At 47.4% G+C, this 19,616-nt stretch overlaps 1 protein-coding gene across 2 annotated transcripts in view; it reads right to left on the reverse strand.

The window, feature by feature from the left end:
* Nucleotides 1-7,265: 7,265 nt before the first annotated feature.
* The window catches only part of SNX9 (sorting nexin 9), a 107,361-nt gene continuing 95,010 nt past the window's right edge, over nucleotides 7,266-19,616 (reverse strand). Inside the window, exons 14-18 of one of the 2 annotated variants that reach the window (XM_028103333.2) lie at nucleotides 15,649-15,725; nucleotides 14,456-14,545; nucleotides 12,568-12,682; nucleotides 10,697-10,788; nucleotides 7,266-8,924 (exon numbers count right to left, since the gene is read on the reverse strand). In XM_028103333.2, coding sequence (XP_027959134.1) covers nucleotides 8,877-8,924; nucleotides 10,697-10,788; nucleotides 12,568-12,682; nucleotides 14,456-14,545; nucleotides 15,649-15,725 — 422 coding nt within the window. In that variant the 3' untranslated portion in view covers nucleotides 7,266-8,876. The remainder of the gene's footprint in view (nucleotides 8,925-10,696; nucleotides 10,789-12,567; nucleotides 12,683-14,455; nucleotides 14,546-15,648; nucleotides 15,726-19,616) is intronic. The other variant, XM_028103332.2, reaches the window with a different exon arrangement.

The following is a 19,616-nucleotide window of genomic DNA, read 5'->3' on the forward strand; positions in this document are numbered from 1 at the left end:
AAAAGATGCAAAATATGCACACGAATAATATCCCTACAATCGGATGTGGTTCTGAAAGAGGATTTCGGCTGCCTCCCTTTTGACCTCAAACTTTCCCGTTGGGTTCTCCTTTCTCGCTGGTCTCTCTGCTCAGACGGGAGACCCGGTGGGGGAAGCCTCCCCTGATGGGAACCGAAACCACCCTTCCAGCAACACGGCCTGCCCTAAGCCAGCAAGACCCTGGCCATGATTGCCTCCACGACAATGATGGACTTGACCTTCGTGGCCCACCTGCACGTGCCCACCCGCCTTTGCCCCACATTTTCCTTATATAAACCTGGAAGTGCTTGGAGCACTTTGGAGACTGTCTTTGAGACGCTAGGCCGCTGTCTTCTCGGCGTTGGCCTTGCTAGAATAAATCCCTTTCCTGTTCCACCACCCACTTGTTTCTCTGCCTTTGGGTTTTGTCTGTGGCGAGTGGCCAACCCTGGTCCGTCTGGGACCCCCGAAGCCAGATGCTCCCGCACCCCTGCGCCCCGGCTACAATTCACTGATACACACACCTGATATTATGTGGACCACAAGGCCAAGAGTTCCTATTTTAGAAGCAAATTAGAAAAAGCTGCTCGCACAAGTACCTCTAAAGATGGTGGGAAGTAAATCTTAGCTACAAAGACATATCCAAGGCACGAGAAAAATGCAGTTACTATTATCCAAAAGAAGAGGAACAAGAACAGAGGGCTCCTCGGGCGCCTGGGTGGCTCAGTTGGTTAAGCGACTGCCTTCGGCTCAGGTCATGATCCTGGAGTCCCGGGATCGAGTCCCACATCGGGCTCCCTGCTCGGCGGGGAGTCTGCTTCTCCCTCTGACCCTGCCCCCTCTCATGCTCTACCTCATTCTCTCTCTCAAATAAATAAATAAAAAATCTTTAAAAAAAAAAAAAAAAGAAAGAAAAAGAAAAAAGAACAGAGGGCTCAAGAAAAACCTTAATTCCCCAGGGAGGGTGAAGGGGGTCAATACTTCTGCCATTGTAGGTATATGCCTACGGTTTATGGGAACTCACTTTCCATTCTGTTTAGATGTTGGTGCAGGAAGAATAAACCCTTCTGAATTACAATGGATCGATCTGTCTGGAGTGATTTCAACACATCAACAAAAGAACTCAATCTCACCAAAATGGTTTATTTGCTTTTATAAATTTTTGTTTTGTTTTGCTTCTTCCTGCTCTTCATTCTGAGGGGGGTTGAGTTTTCCAAATGGCCCATTTTCAAATACACCTGCTTCATTAAGCCAACATATTCCCAGACACCTGTTTAGGGTTAGGGATGAATTTACACTCTGGCTCAGTAATGAGCGGCTATATTGGTCAGGGGGTGCAGTGTGGCTTGTGTTACCTGAGACACAACTCCAATTCAGTGGCTCAGTGTGGCACAGGTTATTTCCTGCTCATGAAAATTCTGGGTGGGGGGAGGGGGGGAGCAGCTCCCCAGGCCACCTCCCCTCTGTGTGTTGGCTCAGTGTTCTAAGCTGCTTGAACCCTTCAGCACCTCCTCCCCTTGTCACCCTGGGCTGCGAAGAGCCAGAGAGATGCGCACCCACAATCCCGTGCGTTCCCCTGCAAGTGCACACATTGCACTTTGGCCACAGCAAGGCACACAGTGACACCTGATTTTATGGAGATGGGGAAGCGTGGTGCACCAGTGGGCCCAGAGGAAGGCGAGAGCCACGACGTAGTAAACTATGTACTGCCTCCTGCAGGTGTTGTCCAAAATCCACCTCCGGGCTTTGCGGCCGAACTATAACACAAAGAGTTTGGGAATAAAGACGAACACAAGCTGTATTGCTTTGCCTGGCAAAGGAGGCCACAGAAGGTTAAGGCCTCCAGAACTGTGACCCCGGCCCCGGAAAGGGGCTGGGGGGTTTTATATGGAAATACAGGATCTAGCCGGTTTCAACAGGAGTTGTGTACTTGCTGCCAGCCTCGCATGTCTTTCAGGGAGGGGTGGGGGTCCCAGGTTCCTGAAACAAAAGGCTAAGGAAGGAGGGGAGGTTTGCAGAAGAGAGCAAGAAAAAAAGGTTACTCAGTTTAAAACTGAGCCCAGGGGCACTGGAGTGGCTCAGTCGGTTGGGCATCTGCCTGTGGCTCAGGTGGTGATCTCAAGGTCCTGAGATTGAGCTCCCTGCTCGGTGGGAAGCCTGCTTCTCCCTCTGCCCCTCCCCCTGCTTGTGCTCGATCTCGCTCTCTAATACAAAAATGAAATCTTTAAAAAAAGTAAATAAAACTGAGCCCCGCAAAAGCATTCGTGTGGCCATTTTGATTTTTGTTCAACTTTATGCTTTTAAGTGGTTTCTCAGGGACTGCTGGAACCTGCTGAAAGTAAAATAGATCGTGAGGAATGTGTGTGCCAAGTACTCTCCGTGAGCAGGAAAACTACCCCGGCCTTAGATTTTAAAAATAAACAATATATTTTCCACTTTTAGCAATGATGGAGAACTAGAGGCCAGTTACCCCTCCTTAAGTGAAGAGAAAAATGGATCGATCTATGAAAAATGGCTTCAGACATTAGACACCAGGCTGTGCCCGACTTTGATCCCTGAGAGAAGAGAAACAAGCAGGGTGAGCCCCATGTTGGCCCCAAATTACTGCCTGAATGCAGAAGCCAGGCCCAGAACGGGAGGGGCAGCGAATAGAGTTTTGTGGTCTTGCTGAGTTGAGGAGCCAGAGATCGGCGTTCCGGGGGCCCAGGCGGCCAGGATGGAAGGGCAGAGCGAGGAGAGGATTCTGCAGAGACAGGGATGGGGGTGGGGGGCTGCCGGTGCGAGTCCCCTAGAAAGACAAGCCCGGCTGCATAGGGTTTGCCTGCATTCACGTGAGGAGACTGTGTGCCCAAACTCAGGAGCCCAGGCAATTCCCAGAAGTCACGCCGGACTGGAAGTGGGGCCGAAGACGTAACGCAGGCGCCTGGCAGGAGTGTCCGGGGTATTGCCTTGGCAGGGGGCTGGGGGGCTCAGGCTGGTCCCACAGACCCCATCCTCCTCTCGGTCGGCAGAGCAAGCCGTTACCAATGCACACCCAGTGCTGGCGCCCCGTCCTGCAGAAGGCAGGCCCGATTGTCAGCCTGGAGCCTGGGCCGCTTGTCATCACTCCTGCCACACGCCTGTCAGTCCTGTGTGTGTGTCCTGAGCACGCCCTGCAGGTGCTCACACGAGCTGGGGCTTCCCGCAGGGTCCCCTATCTTTCCACCACACAGCGAGGGTAACAACCGTCAAGCAGGCTCAGGATTCCAAACTCACTGACATTTCAGCATGAGATCATGACCTGAGCTGAAACCAAGACTCAAGACGCTTAACCGGCAGAGCCACCCAGGCGCCCCTTGTCTGTTTGTTTTAAAGTAGGGCTTCTCAGTTTGGGTACTCTGGACATTTTGGGTGGATAATTTTTTATTTCGAGGGCTGTTCTCTACATTGGAGGATGTTCAAAGCATCTCTGACTTCTACCCACCAGATGACAAGACCAGCCTCAGGAAATGTGTTCTGGAGGCACCATCACCTCTGGCTGAGAACCAGCGCAGAACAGCCGAGGGGGCTGTGTTCACGTTCACCACCACATGCTGTGACATCACTTTATACCCAGGGGAGAAGCGCATGACTCCGGCTTGCCGGTAAACCAACATTACTTTCAGGAAGTCAGTGGCTTTTCTCCAGAATCAATAACTCACCACCAACCCCACTTCCCAGGCTTCCCCGACTCTGCTCCAGGCGCTCCCTTCACAGGGCAGCTCCCAGCCATGAGCCGTGGGCCGGGTGGAAAGTCTCCAGCCTTTATCAGAACAGTACTTCACATCTTCAAGCAGCTGGTCTTGCCCAGCCCAAAGTTGCACACCTTACCGGTCTCTCTCTCTCTCTCTCCGCCCACAGAGCTCTGAAAATCCTACAGACCGATTGCTTCACTGAACTTTTTGTTTTGGCCTAAGATGTGGACATGTACTTCCACCTGCAGACCTCTGAACTTACTGTTGACTGAAAAGCCCAACAGTCTTCCCCCAGAGGTTTCATGGCCTTCCAACTGGCTCAGTGTGGTCCTTTGAATTGCCAACGGCATTCAGATATTCTCGTACAGCACGGCGACTACTGTTGACAATATATTTGAAAGTTGCTAACAGAGCAGATCTTAAAAACTTCTCACCATGCACACACGAAATTATAACTACGTGAGGAGTGGATATGTTCACAAACCTTATTGTGGTCATTTGCAAATAGAGTCATGTATCAAACCATCACACTGTCCACTTAAATTCATATAATATGACATGTCAATTATAGCTCAATAAAGCTGGCGGGAAAAATCTTTCTGCTTTGCTTAAACTTCGAGTTGTTCTCCTGTTCTTTTATACTGTTTGCTGGTGGTGTGTGGCAGATTATTCCCCATCCTTCCACGGTCTATGCTAGTGTATATATTGTTGGTGGCTTTATTCATTTTCTTATCCTTTTTGTTTTAAAAATGTTTTCTTACAAAAGTAACGGCTGGGTCTGGGATTTGATTTTGTTCTATTTATGAGCAAATAAACGTTACTGTGTCACGGATGCTGGCAGGAGGCTTAGGTAAGGCAGACCACAGACTTTATTACCCGCGGTGCCACAAACAGCACGAGCTTCGTCTTCTCCCTGATCTGCGAGTCCCTGGGGGATGGTGGGGGTCGGAAGACCCCAAAGGATGCATGCCCCTGGAGTGAGTGGGTTGTCTTACAGGAGAGGAGCCTGGAGCTTTCACAGCGAGCAGTAAGCGAGGCTGCTTTTCTTCCGGGAAGAAGACGTTAGGTCATCCATCAAGGATGCTTGCTGGAAACAGCCTTGAGAAATGGCCCAGGTCTAAAAGCAGTCCAGGCTCTTCCTTCCTGACACAGCAGGCCAAGCCAGGCAGAGTGCAAGAGACCCGTGGAAAAGTGCCCCCTTGCCAAAGGAACTCAAGTTCTACTTACTTTCTTGGAGAAAAGGATTTTAAATCAAACAGGTTGAAAAAATTAAGACACACAAGTAGGGGCATATTTCTTTATTTGGGGATATCTTACTTTGCTCCGGGCTTGATGCGTGTTTCTTTGTTCTGCTGTGTGTGTGTCATAGGGCACCTGGTCAGTCCCCCTGCTGCGTCTGCTCCCGGAGGGAGCACTGGGGCCCTTTGCCCGCTGCAGGGGAGGCGTGTGTGGACCGTCTCGGCAAGGAAACTGACCCCATTCTTCCACCGTGCCTTTACGTCTCCTCTCCAAATACTGATTTTTACAGGGTCGAGATTTGGAAATATTATAAATTATTCTGTAATTACAGCTCTTCTGTGATAAAGGTTGGTACAAATTAAGAAATCAATATATCCTATAACCACCACATGATGTGTTTGAACCCAACGAGAACAAAATATACACTAGGTCATTAAAATGTTGCCACTTGAAGGAGAATTTTCCAAGTATCAACATGCAATGGGTAACTTTTCACTTTCAAATTCCTGTTACTTTTCCTGGCTCGCAGTCAGCTACCATCTGAGTATCTCCTGCCATCTTTTTTCCTTAGGTTCCTTCTTCATTTTCCTGGCCCCTTCCGCAGACCGATTAAATCAGAATACATGGGAGGTATCATCAACTTGACGAGGCCACAGGGTGTGCAGATACTTGGTGCGGGGCCCAGAACGAGAGGCGGCTTCCCAGCAGGTCCAGGCCGCCGTGCAGGCCGCTTTGCTCTCAGGCCGGGGTCATCGGATCCAGTGCAGCCAACGGCACCTGGAACGTCCGAGCAGACGGCGGTGCCGTCTGGAGCCTTCGGCAGGGCTGAGTGATAAAGCGGGCCCTTAGGATTTGGGAGCCAAGCCTTGCTAACCCCACCCAGACGACGACTCCCCTTGTGAGACACAGCTCTCGTTTGCTACTGAGCCTCAGTCGAGACTAAATGCTTACCCACGGGCCCCCACGTTACGGCGAGACCTGAGCTGCCCCTCGTGAACGGGGTGCCATCTGACCCGTCGGCCCATGAAGTCGGGCACGCACGGGAGCACTCCACCATCAAATGGAAGCGGTACGTATGTGATCAGGCCCGAGCAGGCCCCGTAGGGACAAGTGGCCCAAATGCCCGCGGTGCCCGCTCCTGCTACACCGTCTCCTCTCCCAGCCTGACCTACGGCTGCTTGCGGAGCTGTCGAAGATCAGCTGACGGAGGAAGAGAAGACTCAGGCCTGGGTTACAGACGGTTCTGCATGGGATGCAGACGCCACCCGAAAGCAGACAGCTGCAGCACCACAGCCCCTCCCCGGGACACGCCTGAAGGGCACGGTCAAGGACATCCTCCTGGGGGGGGCAGAACGTCGAGCAGTGCGTCCGGCTGCTCCCGTTGCTCGGAAGGAGACATGGCCCCCTGGGCGGATACCTATCCATTCTTGGGCTGTGGCATGGTTTGGCTGAGGGATGGTCCGATACCTGAAAGGAACGGGACTGGACAACAGGTGAGAAAGAAATCCGGGGGAGAGGAACGCGGACAGACCTGTCCTCAAAAAAGTGAAGATCTCGGTGTCCCAAAAATGCCCACCAAAGGTGACCTCCGCAGAAGAGGATTTTAATAATCAAGTGGATAGGATGGCCCATTCTGTGGACACCAGTCAGCCTCTTTCCCCAGCCGCCCCTGTCATGTCCCAGTGGGCTCACGAACAAAGTGCCACGGCAGCAGGGATGGAGCTTATGCGTGGGCTCAGCAGCGTGCACTTCGCTCACCTAGGCTGACCCAGCTCCGGCCACTGCTGAAGGCCCAATAAAAGGATTTTAACTGTCATATTTTCTCCTTATTTTGTTTGATTACCTGTGGGCGTGCGTGTAAGGCAAATATCTGATTTCTTTCCCCTCTTATTCTCTTATCTTGTAACATGAGATTTTTACACCATGGAATTAGGTTACAGGATATGGAGAAGAGCAAACATCACTTAAGGGGCAGGCGTGCGCGCACACACGCACACACGCACGCACACACGCACGGTTGTTTCTACACTTGGCATCGTCATCAGTATCTGTTTCTTACAGCTCTCTGGCGATTGTGACATGCTTCCAGGATTGGTGACTCTGACTTAAGGAATTAAATTATAAATTCATACCAGGAGAATTAGGTTTGGGGGAAAAATTCATTACCCGGACTATCTTCAGGAGCTGGAGGTAAGAAGCAATTATCCAAAAAAAAGAAAGAAAGAAAATAAATCACACAAACACCAGAAAGTGTTTTGAAAAAGTGCTTTCAGAATTTACTGTACAGGTTTTTTAACAATTTATTTATATGTTGGCTTCTACATGCTCTTACATTTGTGTAAAACATTTATACATATTCTTTACAATTTGTACATATATTAAATGGCTGTATCATAAACATTGTTCTATGAGATTTTATAAAAAAAAAATCAGGTAGGGAAAATTACTTATAAAACATTAACAAAACCCGTGATATTAAAGAACAAGAAATTCTCATATTCATTCGATTTCCTCTTCTACTTATTTTTTGGTTTCATTTTATTTGTGCTGGCCCAAACTTTCCATTTTCTATACTATAATCACTAGGTCAGGAAAATGAAAGCAGTGGGGATAAAGTCGTAAGGCAACCGCGGAGGACGGACACGCTCATCTGCAGGAGGAAGACAGTGCGTGTCTGTGAGTGTTCAGATTTAAAGCTGACAGTCTGTGAAGATTAGGGTTTTGCTTTATGCCGTTAACTGGAGTCCTAGTGATCACAAAAATCCCGTCTGAAGTTTCAGATGCAGTCAGGAAGAACATCACTCTGTACTTCTTACACATAGGAGCTCCCGGGATTACTGGGCATTATCCAGGTTGTCACCCTTATCAGTCCCTAAACTTTTCCATCTGGTGGGGACGGAGAGGCCTACTCAGCTGTGTTTTCCATCTTTTCAGATAACACCCCCGGCCCGCTCATCTACCATCCGAATCAAGCGGCAAGTCACGGCCCTCGGCCCTCACAAACATGTCTCGTTACCTCTGACTGAACAGCCTAAGACTCCAATTCAGGGTGAAGCTCTGGGGGAGCACTCCTTCCTGAGCACAGGACTCAGCGCAGCAGCGCCATCCCTGGGAGCAGAGTGGGAACGTTTTAGAAATACCCCCAGCATTTTCAACATACTCCGTCTGGCAAGAACCATGCCTTAACCAGGCTTGGGAAGGAAGCCCTCCTAATGGAAGGGGACACTCAGCAATATTCCTGAGGGAAGCGGGCACAGTGAATGGGATCCTCAGTTTTTGCCAAGCCACGTGCTCTGAGGGCACATGTGAGCCCCCCGCCCCGAGCCGCCGGGAGGGTGCCAGAATTCCCAGGAGCCCCTCTTTGCTTCCTCCCTCCTAGAAACAGAAGCGCTGGAGTCGTAAATATGTCAGTGAAACGCATGTAGATTTTCCTAAATAGACAGGAATCCCACTGGACTGAAAAGAGTTATAAAAATATACAAACATATATATTTTATTCTGGCATATTTCATATTTTTAAGAAAGCAATTAGTAATTATCTGACATTGGGTAAGACCCAGAAGATCATGGACGACGTAAAAATTACAATTTTATGTAAAATATCAGTGGGGGGAAACCCCTAATTTTCCATTCAAAATTCTGATAACTTTAAGTACTTTCCAAAAATAGAGACAATTTCCATTGTTTTAAATAATGGAGGTGGAAACGAACCAAAGACGACTATCCCTACGTAACTGATCCGTTTAGGTTGGTTAATAAAACAGACGCAGTTTTTTGCAACTCTGTTTCTTTTTGGTTTTCGTTCTTTCGTTCCTTTTTGTTTTTGATAAAGGGGGAAAAAATAAGATTGCATTGCCCAAAGTCAGAAAGAAGCACTTCGGAGTTCTCTTCGTGTTCCGGTGTGTTCTACATGACCGGGAAACGACCGAGGGCCTGCCTCAGCTTTTCTGCAATCTGGGGAAGAAACAAGACAATCTTCGGCTACCAGGCCCACTAGGACCGACGGCATTCTACTCCTGCCATCTCTTACGAGTTAGACATTGCAAGTATTTCAAAGACTTTAACTGGGCTAAGCTTCTAGTCTCTTCCAGCACCAACCAGCCGGGGGGCCCTCCCCTAACCCCAGATGGTGCTGCCAGAGGTGAGGCCCCCAGCTTGCAGGAAGCCCCCTTTCTTTCTGGCACGGACAGTGCCTCTCTCAGGAGCAGCATTTCCAGACCAGGAGTCAGGTGGGGCGCTTGCCTAGACTCCCCTGTGTTCTTGGACACCCGTGCACTCCCGAGCCCCCGCTGCCAAGCACACCTCCCGGATCCCACCCGCTGCGGGTCCGCCGTGTGTAGACCGTCCGTGCCTCCATGATAAAGCCAGTGCAGGACCGCAGCTGGGGCTCTGTGCCCAGGCCTCCCCTGAGGACACAGATGTCACAGCCATTCTTGGAGCCCAAGTAGCTGAAGTAAGTCCTTAGTATATAATAGGTACTCAATTCATGTTTGCTGCATGAACAAGTATGGGAATTTTAGTATTTAAGGGTTACTTTCTCACAAAACTGTTACTTCTAACAAGGACAGTGACTAAAATGCATGGTTTTCTATTTTGAGTCACAATGTCATTGATAATTAAACCTCACTTGGGCTTGAGATTATCTACCAAATCAACATGATCGGAGTTTCAGAAGTTGCCCTTCAATGCTATTCTCATGTAGAATAAATGCAATCTCGATTCTAATACATGCAAGGCGACCGTACAGCGGCACCGGTTACTACAAAGAGAGCCCAGGGACTGCACGCGGTGAGGGATAAGAATGCTTAAGGGAATTCCTTCTGGAAACTCAGCTCCAAAACCAGCTGCTTCCAACACACAATTCACACTATGCAGCAAGCACACCGATCACAACTCCCTTTCAAGAATTTGCTGTTGGAGACCGACATTTTCTGTACCGTCTCGCCGAAAGAGGACAGACATGTGCACGGATGTGAGTGTGGGGCTGGCCTACCATCATCCTGAGCACACACAAGAGCATACCATGGCAACAGTGGAACACTGAGTAAGAAACATGGCAGCCAGCACATGGTCAATGATACAGTTACGGAACCTGCCTACAGATGTCGAAGTTTCCACTTACACGCTAGATCTTTGTTTTCTGGACACTCTGGTAAACAACCCAATTACTATGCAGAGTACAAAAGTTTACATTTTTGTGACTGTTTCCTAAATGTCACAAACCTAAGTATTTGAGGTTTTTCTCTCTCTCTCTCTCTCTCATTTTCTTTCTGAAGTTCCTTTGGTGCACAATGAAATCTCATTCATGAAGCCTGCCCGTGGTGCCAGGCTCCATCCTCAGCTGAGAGCCCGCAGAGCCAGGGGCCTCCTGTCCTTCACTGTCCCGGGCACATAGAGGCTGTGGGGGTTGGGAGCCTCCCAGTAAGGACTGCTAGGGGCCTCACAACCAGTGTCAGGACCCTTTCTCCCCTTTTTTAACCCAGTATGATTCAAAAAGGAAAAGGCAGATATAATTAAAAGGGATAAATAACCCCTGCTCAATAATTAACCTCGTTTGGTTTCTTACACAGGATTAAAAAACATAAGCAGATTAACTTTACATGGTCAAAGTTATGTTACCAGGAATCCTCCTGTGTGTGTGTGTGTGTGTGTGTGTGTGTGTGTGTGTGTGTGCGCGTGTGTGCACCCGCGCACACGTGCTTGCATGCGAAGGGCAGCTGACTTACTGTTTCGTAGAATTGCACCTGTTGCTCCAGGTACAGGCGGATGACGCTGTTGTAGTCATAGATCCGGTTGCTATGGAAGTGATTCATCTCGGCTACAACCAAAACCAAGATATCAATCAGTCCCCCAAACTTCCACAGACAGTGCCAGCTTGCTCTGCTCAGTTTCATCTGGTTGGCTTCAGGGCAGGGCCAGTTCCTGACAAATCACTTTATAAAGAGGCTAGAAAACTCATCTGAAAATAATCTGAGGGCAAACAATACTTTCCAGCAGAGGGATGACTTTTGTTGACTTGCAGATGAGATACTGTGAACCCAATACAATCACCCACGTGTGGACTTTGTTCTCGCAGAACAGAACAGAGCAGGAGGCCGATGTGGTGGTCACTCTCTGCGGACATCATCTGTGATGCAGGACCCAGCGAGGCACCCGGTGGGCCCTGGCTTGCTCCCCCGGGTTGGGTTTCTCGGGGTGCCCTTGAAAGGCTGTACGGGTGGGTGCAATGCAGGGGGACCCTCTTCTGTATGGAGCTTCGCTGCTGAGCATCAGGGTTCCCAGAACCCAACCTCTTACCAGGTGAGAGGATCTGGACACCTGTTCAACTCTGCTGAATATATCTGTTCACAGAGGACTCCCTGACTGAATTTGTCTCTCGGGACTCGCCCCTAAGCCCCCTACCACCAACTCAAGAGGGGCCCCATCACATCGCCACCTGCCTCTTCCCTCATTCTGAGCACCTGGAAAGCCAGCTGCTGGCATACATTCCTACGAAAAGGGCACTGTTCTGAGTTTTCTATTACCTCAAGTTGTATAAAGCTTTTCATTTATCTGTTTGGAGAACTTCAAACACAAGTTCAAAGCCAAATCCCCCATGTCAAACCCTTCAGAAGCCCGATCTTCACTCAGGTTTTCCCATTTCTGCCCCTAGTTGTCTTAGTTCTGGAAACCTTTTCCCCTTTGTCCCACGCATTCCCCAGTCCTGAGGGCCGTTCCTTGGAAAAGTGTGCAAACATGCTTCCTTCTCTTCTCCGAGCACCACATCTTCTTCAGGCCCGGAACTCTCAGACCACAGAGGCAGTGGTCTTCTGCGTGGGCCTTGTGATGTCTGCCCCCCAACCTCTCCCACCCTCTCCCTGAGGGGTGTACCCCCCTGCCCCCCACCATCAAACCTTTTAGTGGCTTTTTAATGCCCACAGCAAGTCTAGGCTCTTCTGCCCAGCTCTCAAGACCCCCCACCATCACCAACACTCATTCCCCAACAGCCTGTAAGTTGATCTTATTCCCGAAGGCCAATGAGAAATCCCGTCCCATTATTTTGTGTGGTCCTGTTCAAACTAGAACATCCTTCCCCTTTCTCCTTTGCCCATGCCTGTTCCGTCTGTCCACTGAAACAGGAAAAATCCGTTCATTGCTCCTGTGTGCTGGAAAGCACTCAAATATATAAAAACTATTTACTATCTTCTTTTTACTAACACTAAAATTTGCCCAAAAAGCCATGTCCAAGCTCCCTTTATATTCTACGGTCCCGGGGGATAGAGGTTACAAACTGCTGGAAGCTGAACTTTGGGATCTAACACAGCATCATGATCGGAGCCAATATTAAGGGTTATAGAAGGCTCTTCACTGCCTCTGAGAAATAATAAAGATGCATGGGTTTAATCAGGCTGTCATTCGTGGCTCGATCAGGGAAACCGGTTCATTTCCATTAACACTGGGATTCTGCAAACAACAGGCTTGGGAGGGGACCTGAAATCAGCTCTTATTTGCTTAGCTGTGGCTCACAGTTGGTTTTCTCTCCAGCCAGGAAAACAGGACCTCCGCTGGGGAGAGGGACCATCCTCGCTAGCGGCGCACGAACCTCGCTTGGTCCTACCTTGCAACGCGTAAGACATGGTGCCAACTCGCTTCACCATGTTCTGTTTGTCCTGGGGGGTGATTTTACTAGTTGCGACCAGTTTATCACTTTCTTTCACTTTCTCTATTGCTCCCTGTGAAATACAAATGCAACAGTGTTAATAAAACAACGCTCAGAGGAATTCATTTAACGTGTAACAATGCCAACATCTCCTACAACTGACCGGCTACTGAACAAAAAAATGTTCCCACAAAGAAAGAATGTAGGAAAGCGCCTAAATATAACTTCCTGCAAGTCACTTGGAAGCAAAAGGGTTGCTATTCTTGAAAAACAGAACTAAGCTAAAATGGACACTTTTATGCTACAACAGGACGAAGAGCAAACAAACGGCACTCTCCGTAATATCTGAGCCCGTGCCAGGACGAGAGGAGCGCAGGGGACGGACACAGGCATCGGGGCTTTAGAAGGCTGATGAGGGACAGCCTCCTGCCTGCGCCCGGCTCTCTGTCTCTGTTCGGGGGCATGCTGGCCGCGGGTGCTGGAGCGCGCTGCCTGGCAGCTTTACTTTGGTTTCCGGGAGGAACGCTGCGATACTCAGACCGAAGTAGGGATACAGCTGCCAAACGTTTCCCACTCCAGGATCCTCACAGTGCTCATGAGAGCAGTCTGGAAAGAAAAACTTTACACTCGTGCAGAAATCAGGCTCCATGCCCAAAACTCTACTGCTGGCATAGATCCCTACGGCAAGCTAACTCTTCTGAGTTGGCTTTTTTAACTGAGATTTTAATTTTTGTTATATTTATGTTACTTTCCCCCAGTTTTGTGGAGATATAATTGACATACAGCACTGCATGAGTTTAAGGTGTACAACATAATCATCTGAGGTCTGTGTATACTGCAGAACGATGACCACTGTAACTGTCGCTAACATCCATCACCTCACACAGTTACAAGTTGGTTTGCTTTCTTCCTTTGTGATGAGAATTTTTAAGACCTACTCCCCCAGCAATCACTACCTCAGAGAGACCGCTGCACTCCCAGGGTCACTGCGGCATTACCCACAACAGCCATGATGTGGAAACGCCTTAAGTGTCCATCGATGTTCTGAGTTTGACATTAAATTATCTGAAGTTGCACAAGGCTTCCCTTCCTGACACCTGGATTATTAAGCTGAATGCTAAAACGGCCACAGGCCAGGGCTTGTTAGGGTCGCAGACCCAGCCTCTGTAGAGATTCTCCTAATAAATCCAAGTGCATCACAGTATCCCAGAATATGACAGTTGATAAAATGCCCCATTCTGAAATAATATATAGAGTTTGAAACAGAGAAAAAAGGAACCAGAATTGAAATGTGAGAACACCCCAAAACATTTCAAAATTCAGTTTAAAAATACCTTTATGGTGGGAATTCTATAGTTTCCTTGTTAGTACAAAAATATAAAATCGATGTTGACCATTTAAATTTTCCTTAGGAAACCCTTCATCAGGCCCAGGCGGACAGAATATCTTACTTCATCTCGACGGGGAAGGGTCTTTGAGGACTTGCCCAAGCAGCTTACAGGGGTTCCACTAGTAAGGGCAAGCAGTATTCCTAATCTTGTCTTGAATTTCAAACAGCATGATTCTGTTGTTTGATACCTGACCCAAGTATAGGCATAAAGGAGTATTTTTTTCACATTTTTGTTCCCTCCAAGTAATCTTTTTATAGACTCGAAGAAACTAGAAACTACCCATAGTCTAAACGTGTTATGGGAGCTCACTATTTAAACAGCCCAAGCAGCTCCGGCCGGTTTCAGAAAGCTCCCCGACTCAGGGCCGTACTGAGTGACAGGGCCCGCGCGGTGGCCGTGCGTCGCGGCCCTGGCTCACCCATGTCATCTTCTCTGCACTTTTGTGATCAAGTTACCTTGTGGGCGCCGATAATATCAGGGAAGCAGCCAAGGAAACCTTTATATTCATGATTACATTCCATGAGGAAATGGAGATCTTTCTTTGGCTACAATGAGACACAGGTTGGTTATTACTGGCAGAGAAATCCAGAAAAGGATCGTACTGGAGGACTGTATGAGCCAAGCCTCAGGTACGAGTTACTGCGTATCAAGGGCTAAACATTCAGCCTTGTTTTCCTGCAAGAAAACAACCCCCAAGACTATTACATTCTCAATCATAGATTGGAGAGAAAATGATAAAACATTAGATCATTTTTAGGCTCGTTGGTAAAATTAGTTATTTTGAGGTGGCTCAAAATCTGAAACTGTAGGGGAAAAAACTAGTTAGTACTATTTATATACAAGCAAATAAGATGTAATCATTTAATATCTAAGTTTTAGCAGAGAATATAAATTATTATTAAAAATCTGGTAGTCCTCACCCAACGTAAAAAAAAAAAAAAAAAAAGAATCTGGTAGTCCTCCTAAGTGGCAACTTAAAATTTTTCAGTTTTTCTGAATTACAATTTTTAATAGCTATGTTATGCACAGTTCTAAAAATTAATCTTTTTCTATAAGTAGTGGTAGTCAGTGACCAAAGTGAAGGTGTGTGTGCGTATTTCAAGAAGTCATCTAAGAAACTTTTCTTTAATGTGGGGATTTGAAACAACATTGATGCCTATTCCCCTTAAGGGAATTCATTATCTGTTGTCTGTAAAAAGAACTGGAATTGGACCACTGAAGGCCCCAATAAAAGCCACGTGGCTGGAACAGAGACCTGCCCCTTACCAGGGCCCGCGCCGGTGCCTTCTCCGTAGTGGCTACTGAATGCTGAGAGCCCTCCATTTACCAGCCGAGTACAGCAGGCCTCAGGCAGGCCAAGAGTCCAAACGGTGGCGTGAACGGTGCTCTTGCCCTAACATTCCAACCCCCTGATGATGGAGGATGGATCTGAGCCACCGACACTGGAAGGTACTCATTTAGATTTCTCGGTGATAAATGTACCCATCACGTTAGCTTACCCGAAGAAACATTATTACCATACACAATGAACAAAGACAGAAGAGAAGAGGAGATCTATTTGCAAAGTTAATTGTTTTCAAATCGGTTAAAGAAACATGTGGGTCCAACAGCGTACAATCTGCACCAGGACCGGTGGCCATGGGGGTACCTGTTCTGCCACGAGACCGGCAATTTCTTCGTAAGTCTTTCCTGCTTCCGTTATTGCAGCATTGAGATCGGTTTCGCCTGGAAATCAGTACAGCTACATCAGGGCTCGTATTTTCTCGTTTATTTTACTCAAAAATTTTATTATCGCAAACACTACGCTTTTCAAAACTACAGGATAGTGTAATGAGCCCCCATCTACCCATCAACTGGCTTCCCAACGAATAGCTCATGGCCAGTCTTTCTGCAACTGCACCGTCCATCCCCTACCTCCCCCTTTCGCTGGCCACATTACAATGCACCCATAAATTCTACATCAGAGATAAGCACTCTTTAAAAAGCAAGGACAATACCAACAGCACACTGGAGAAACGAGAATTGCTCCTGAAAGAATTATCTGGTCAGTGGGCAGCTCCCTGGTATCTGGAATCGAGCTGGCTGCTTTCAGGACTCAGAGAAAGCCCACACGGCAGAAAGCTTAAGTGTTTCTTCAATCATTAGGTTCTTTCTCCTCCCTCCCTTTTTTCTTGCAAATCTCTTTTTGGGCCGTTGAAGAAACCAGGTATTTGCCTTGGTACCTGCAGTCTGGGTTTTGCTGACTGCGTCTGTGGTACTAACACACTCTGTTCCCTGTACCATCTAATCTTTCATTAGGAACGGTTTGCAGAGCGCTCCTATTCTACTCTTCTCACTTCTTGATTTGAAGCACTTCTATAAAAAGGAACTCTCCTGTATTGACTATATCGACTACCTGGTTACCTTGAGGTATTGGAAGAGAAAAAGCACATTAAATGCTTCTTTTTCTTTACCATTTTCAGAATGAGTTGATCCTCTAACCATTCTCCAAAGGTAACAGATTAACTTTTTAAAAAAGTATCATTGCAAGCCTGGATTTACACACACTTGATAAGCTTCATTGCAGAGAAAGTATTATTTTCACTAATGCTCTTTCTCTTTACTGGCCAGTGGAAGGCTTTTCAAATCAGCATCTGGATTCTGCTAGGAGCTCTGGTTCATCTGGGAGGAACAGTGCTGAGAAATCCCCCTGTGGGGGGCGCCAGAGGTGCTTCTCGTGACCGGATCTCGTGACTAGGCCTTTTCAATGAACAGAGCAAGGAAAAATATTTTTTTTTTTTTTTAAGAGGAAAACCATAATGAGCTCATATGGATATTTCCAACTCAAACTTAGGACTTCAGGAATTTTCATGATGTATTTTGAAACTTTTGATTTTTGTTTAGCCCTTTCATTTAAAAAACTTACTTCCTAAAAACGGTAATATAATTATGTATTTGCTTTACCCTACAATATGTAAAATAGTTTTAGAAGTTTTAGAATAACAATACCAACATTTTATTGCTAACTGTATGATTACTGAAAACAAAAGATTTTTGAGGTCTTTTTGACTTTAAGGCACCTGCTACTAGGGATGTAGAATCAAAATACAATGTTTTACGGTGATGTGAAATAATTCTTCTCTACGTGGTTATGCCTTCATCCTGATGTATCAAGTGATTTATTTTGCTTTTGCTTTTTAGGGATTTTTTTTTTTTACATTTTAAATTTGTTTTCTAATAATAAATGTAGACTAAATATAAATGTAAAACACTCCCATGGTTTCAAAGTAAAAAAAAACTAGACAAAACAAGAGGTCTAGCTTCTACACCCGTTCCTCTTCTCCGCTGCAGATAACCACCTAAATATTTTTATCAATTATTTTTCCATGATAATCCATAAGAAGTGCTTCATGGATTTGCACAAAGGCCATGCGAATAGTCTCTGTGTTGTTCCAGTATCACTTTCTGTACTCAGAGAGGGAGCATGGAAGGTTATATTTAACATAATCCGAGATATTCTTAGGAACCGGAATCCTCTGAATTACTGCAAGATCAAAGAGTGCAGCACTGCCCCGTCACCAGCACATCTGAGCAAAGGAAGACGTGATAAGGCACAGTACTCAACTCCGCTGACCTTCATTTGCCTTGAAACGTGAAAAGCTAGTCTGTGGGCACTTAAGAAGTTCTTTGAAAACAAGATCTCTAGGAAGTTGAATGATATTCCCTGCCAAGCACATTACACTGAGTACTTTCAATACTTGACAGAGTGCCGTCTGCAATATGAATACTTGATAATGCACAGACTGATAGCTCTGAGCAGGGAAAAGAGTAAGGAAGCCGTGCCAAGTGAGGCATGGCTGGGAGGGATCGCGCGGGTGGGCGCTGCGGAGAAGGCACAGCGTCTTCAGGGCCCCCTCCTACTCCACCCCCCCTCCAGGATGTCCTCATCCTGCCGGGGCCTCCCCCCCAGCCCCCCCCAACAGCCCTCTCTATCCTGCCTTTTTGCCAGGTTGCTCCGGGCTGAAGTTACGCAGATAGAAAACTCCAGAGAGAAGCTGATCATTTGGAAGGTACGCAGATTCTACTGATAGTTACAGAACGAGAAATATATGGAAAGATTTATGCACAGTATAAAGCTACAAAGGACTCTTTAGGACCCATTTCCCAGATTACCAACTGTCTTCTCCTCCCCCCTTTTCAAGACTTTTGGTTCAATTATCTGCGCCCTCTATTAATATTACATTTAGTGAAGGGTGAGTGATTTGTCTCTCCTGGCATCGACCAGGAGAACAAGGGAATTGCTGTTTACAAATTCTGTGATCTCAGCTCTGAATGGTTTTTAGGTTTTCTGACTTCAAGGAATGGAAGTCAAGTCTGGGTCCATGCTACTGGAAGGATCATTGTTAGGCTTACAATCTCATCTTGGAGTGGTTCCATTTCCAGTTAGGATAGGGACAACTGCCAAGACCCTTGCTCTCAACGTAATAATATCAAATAAACTAAACCACCATATTTCTCCGTAAAGTCACGGAAGCACTGTGGGAATGAAGAAACCCAAATGAACTCAATTCAGAAAGGGCTGAGCCTCAGACCCTAGGCAAGCTGTGGAGGCTGGGGGGGAGTGGAGGAAAAGGGCGCCTTCCACAGCAGAGGGACTTGGCTGGGACGGGAGGCTCCGCTCTGCTCTCACCAGATGCATGGGGGCTGGTGTGAGGGACCGGAACCTGGGGGAGCCCCAAATGCAGAGCCAGTCCTCCCACAGGGGTTTTGTGTGCTAAGGGGTGATGGCGGGAAGTGGGGGCAGGGCCGGAGGACAGAGAGCTCTCGGGGGGAGGCTTAAGGAAGGCGAGATTCAGGTGAGCTCTGACATGGGGCACTGATCGGGGTCCAGCATCTTCAGGACACAAGCTCTCCACCCGTCAAGATACTAGAGAAGCACAAAGATGAGAGTGCTCTTGGAGTCCTGCCGGAACCTAAGCAATGGGGTGGCCCTACACTTGGCTCCTCTGTCGACCCCCTGTGGCACCCTGGTCAGGACACTGATCATTCCAGGCCTTACGTTCCTCATCTCGAACATGAGGGGGCCAGATGAACTAATCCTCGGGGCTCCCATCCATTCTAAAGTTGGGATTATAAGACGCAATTCAGCCAGCACAAAAAGAAATATTAATATGTGGGAGCCCCAAATATTCCATTCTGGTGAGAGATTCATTTCTTGTTCCTAAAAATGCTCAGACACTGACCTCCACAGACTATCTTCCCTGAGTACCAGAATAAACACCATGGCCAAAGTACCAATTCTGCCATTTCTTTAAGTGATTGGACACGGGCAAATTTAGTAAGTGCCACTCACCTGACAAATACTTTTACTTGCTACCTGCTCCACAGAGCAAAGTCAGCAAAAGTTAACCAAAATAGAAAGGAATACAGCTAGCTTGTTCTCACAAGTGCTGTCAATGTAAAAGTACAATGAATTCGAGATACCCCAGGTAAGACACACAGTCTAGTAGGTAAGACAGACTATACACAGCTGAAAATAATTCCAGGTCATGCAGAGACTAAGGCAACGTGAATTTGTTACTTAGTCAAAATGTTCCCTCCAAATGGCCTTGACAAATTCCGGCCTTTGTAACAGGA

Source organism: Eumetopias jubatus, unplaced genomic scaffold (assembly GCF_037043125.1).
Source record: "Eumetopias jubatus isolate StellerSeaLion01/CBP00866 unplaced genomic scaffold, mEumJub1_p1.0 scaffold_6, whole genome shotgun sequence".
Classification (NCBI taxonomy): Eukaryota; Metazoa; Chordata; class Mammalia; order Carnivora; family Otariidae; genus Eumetopias; species Eumetopias jubatus.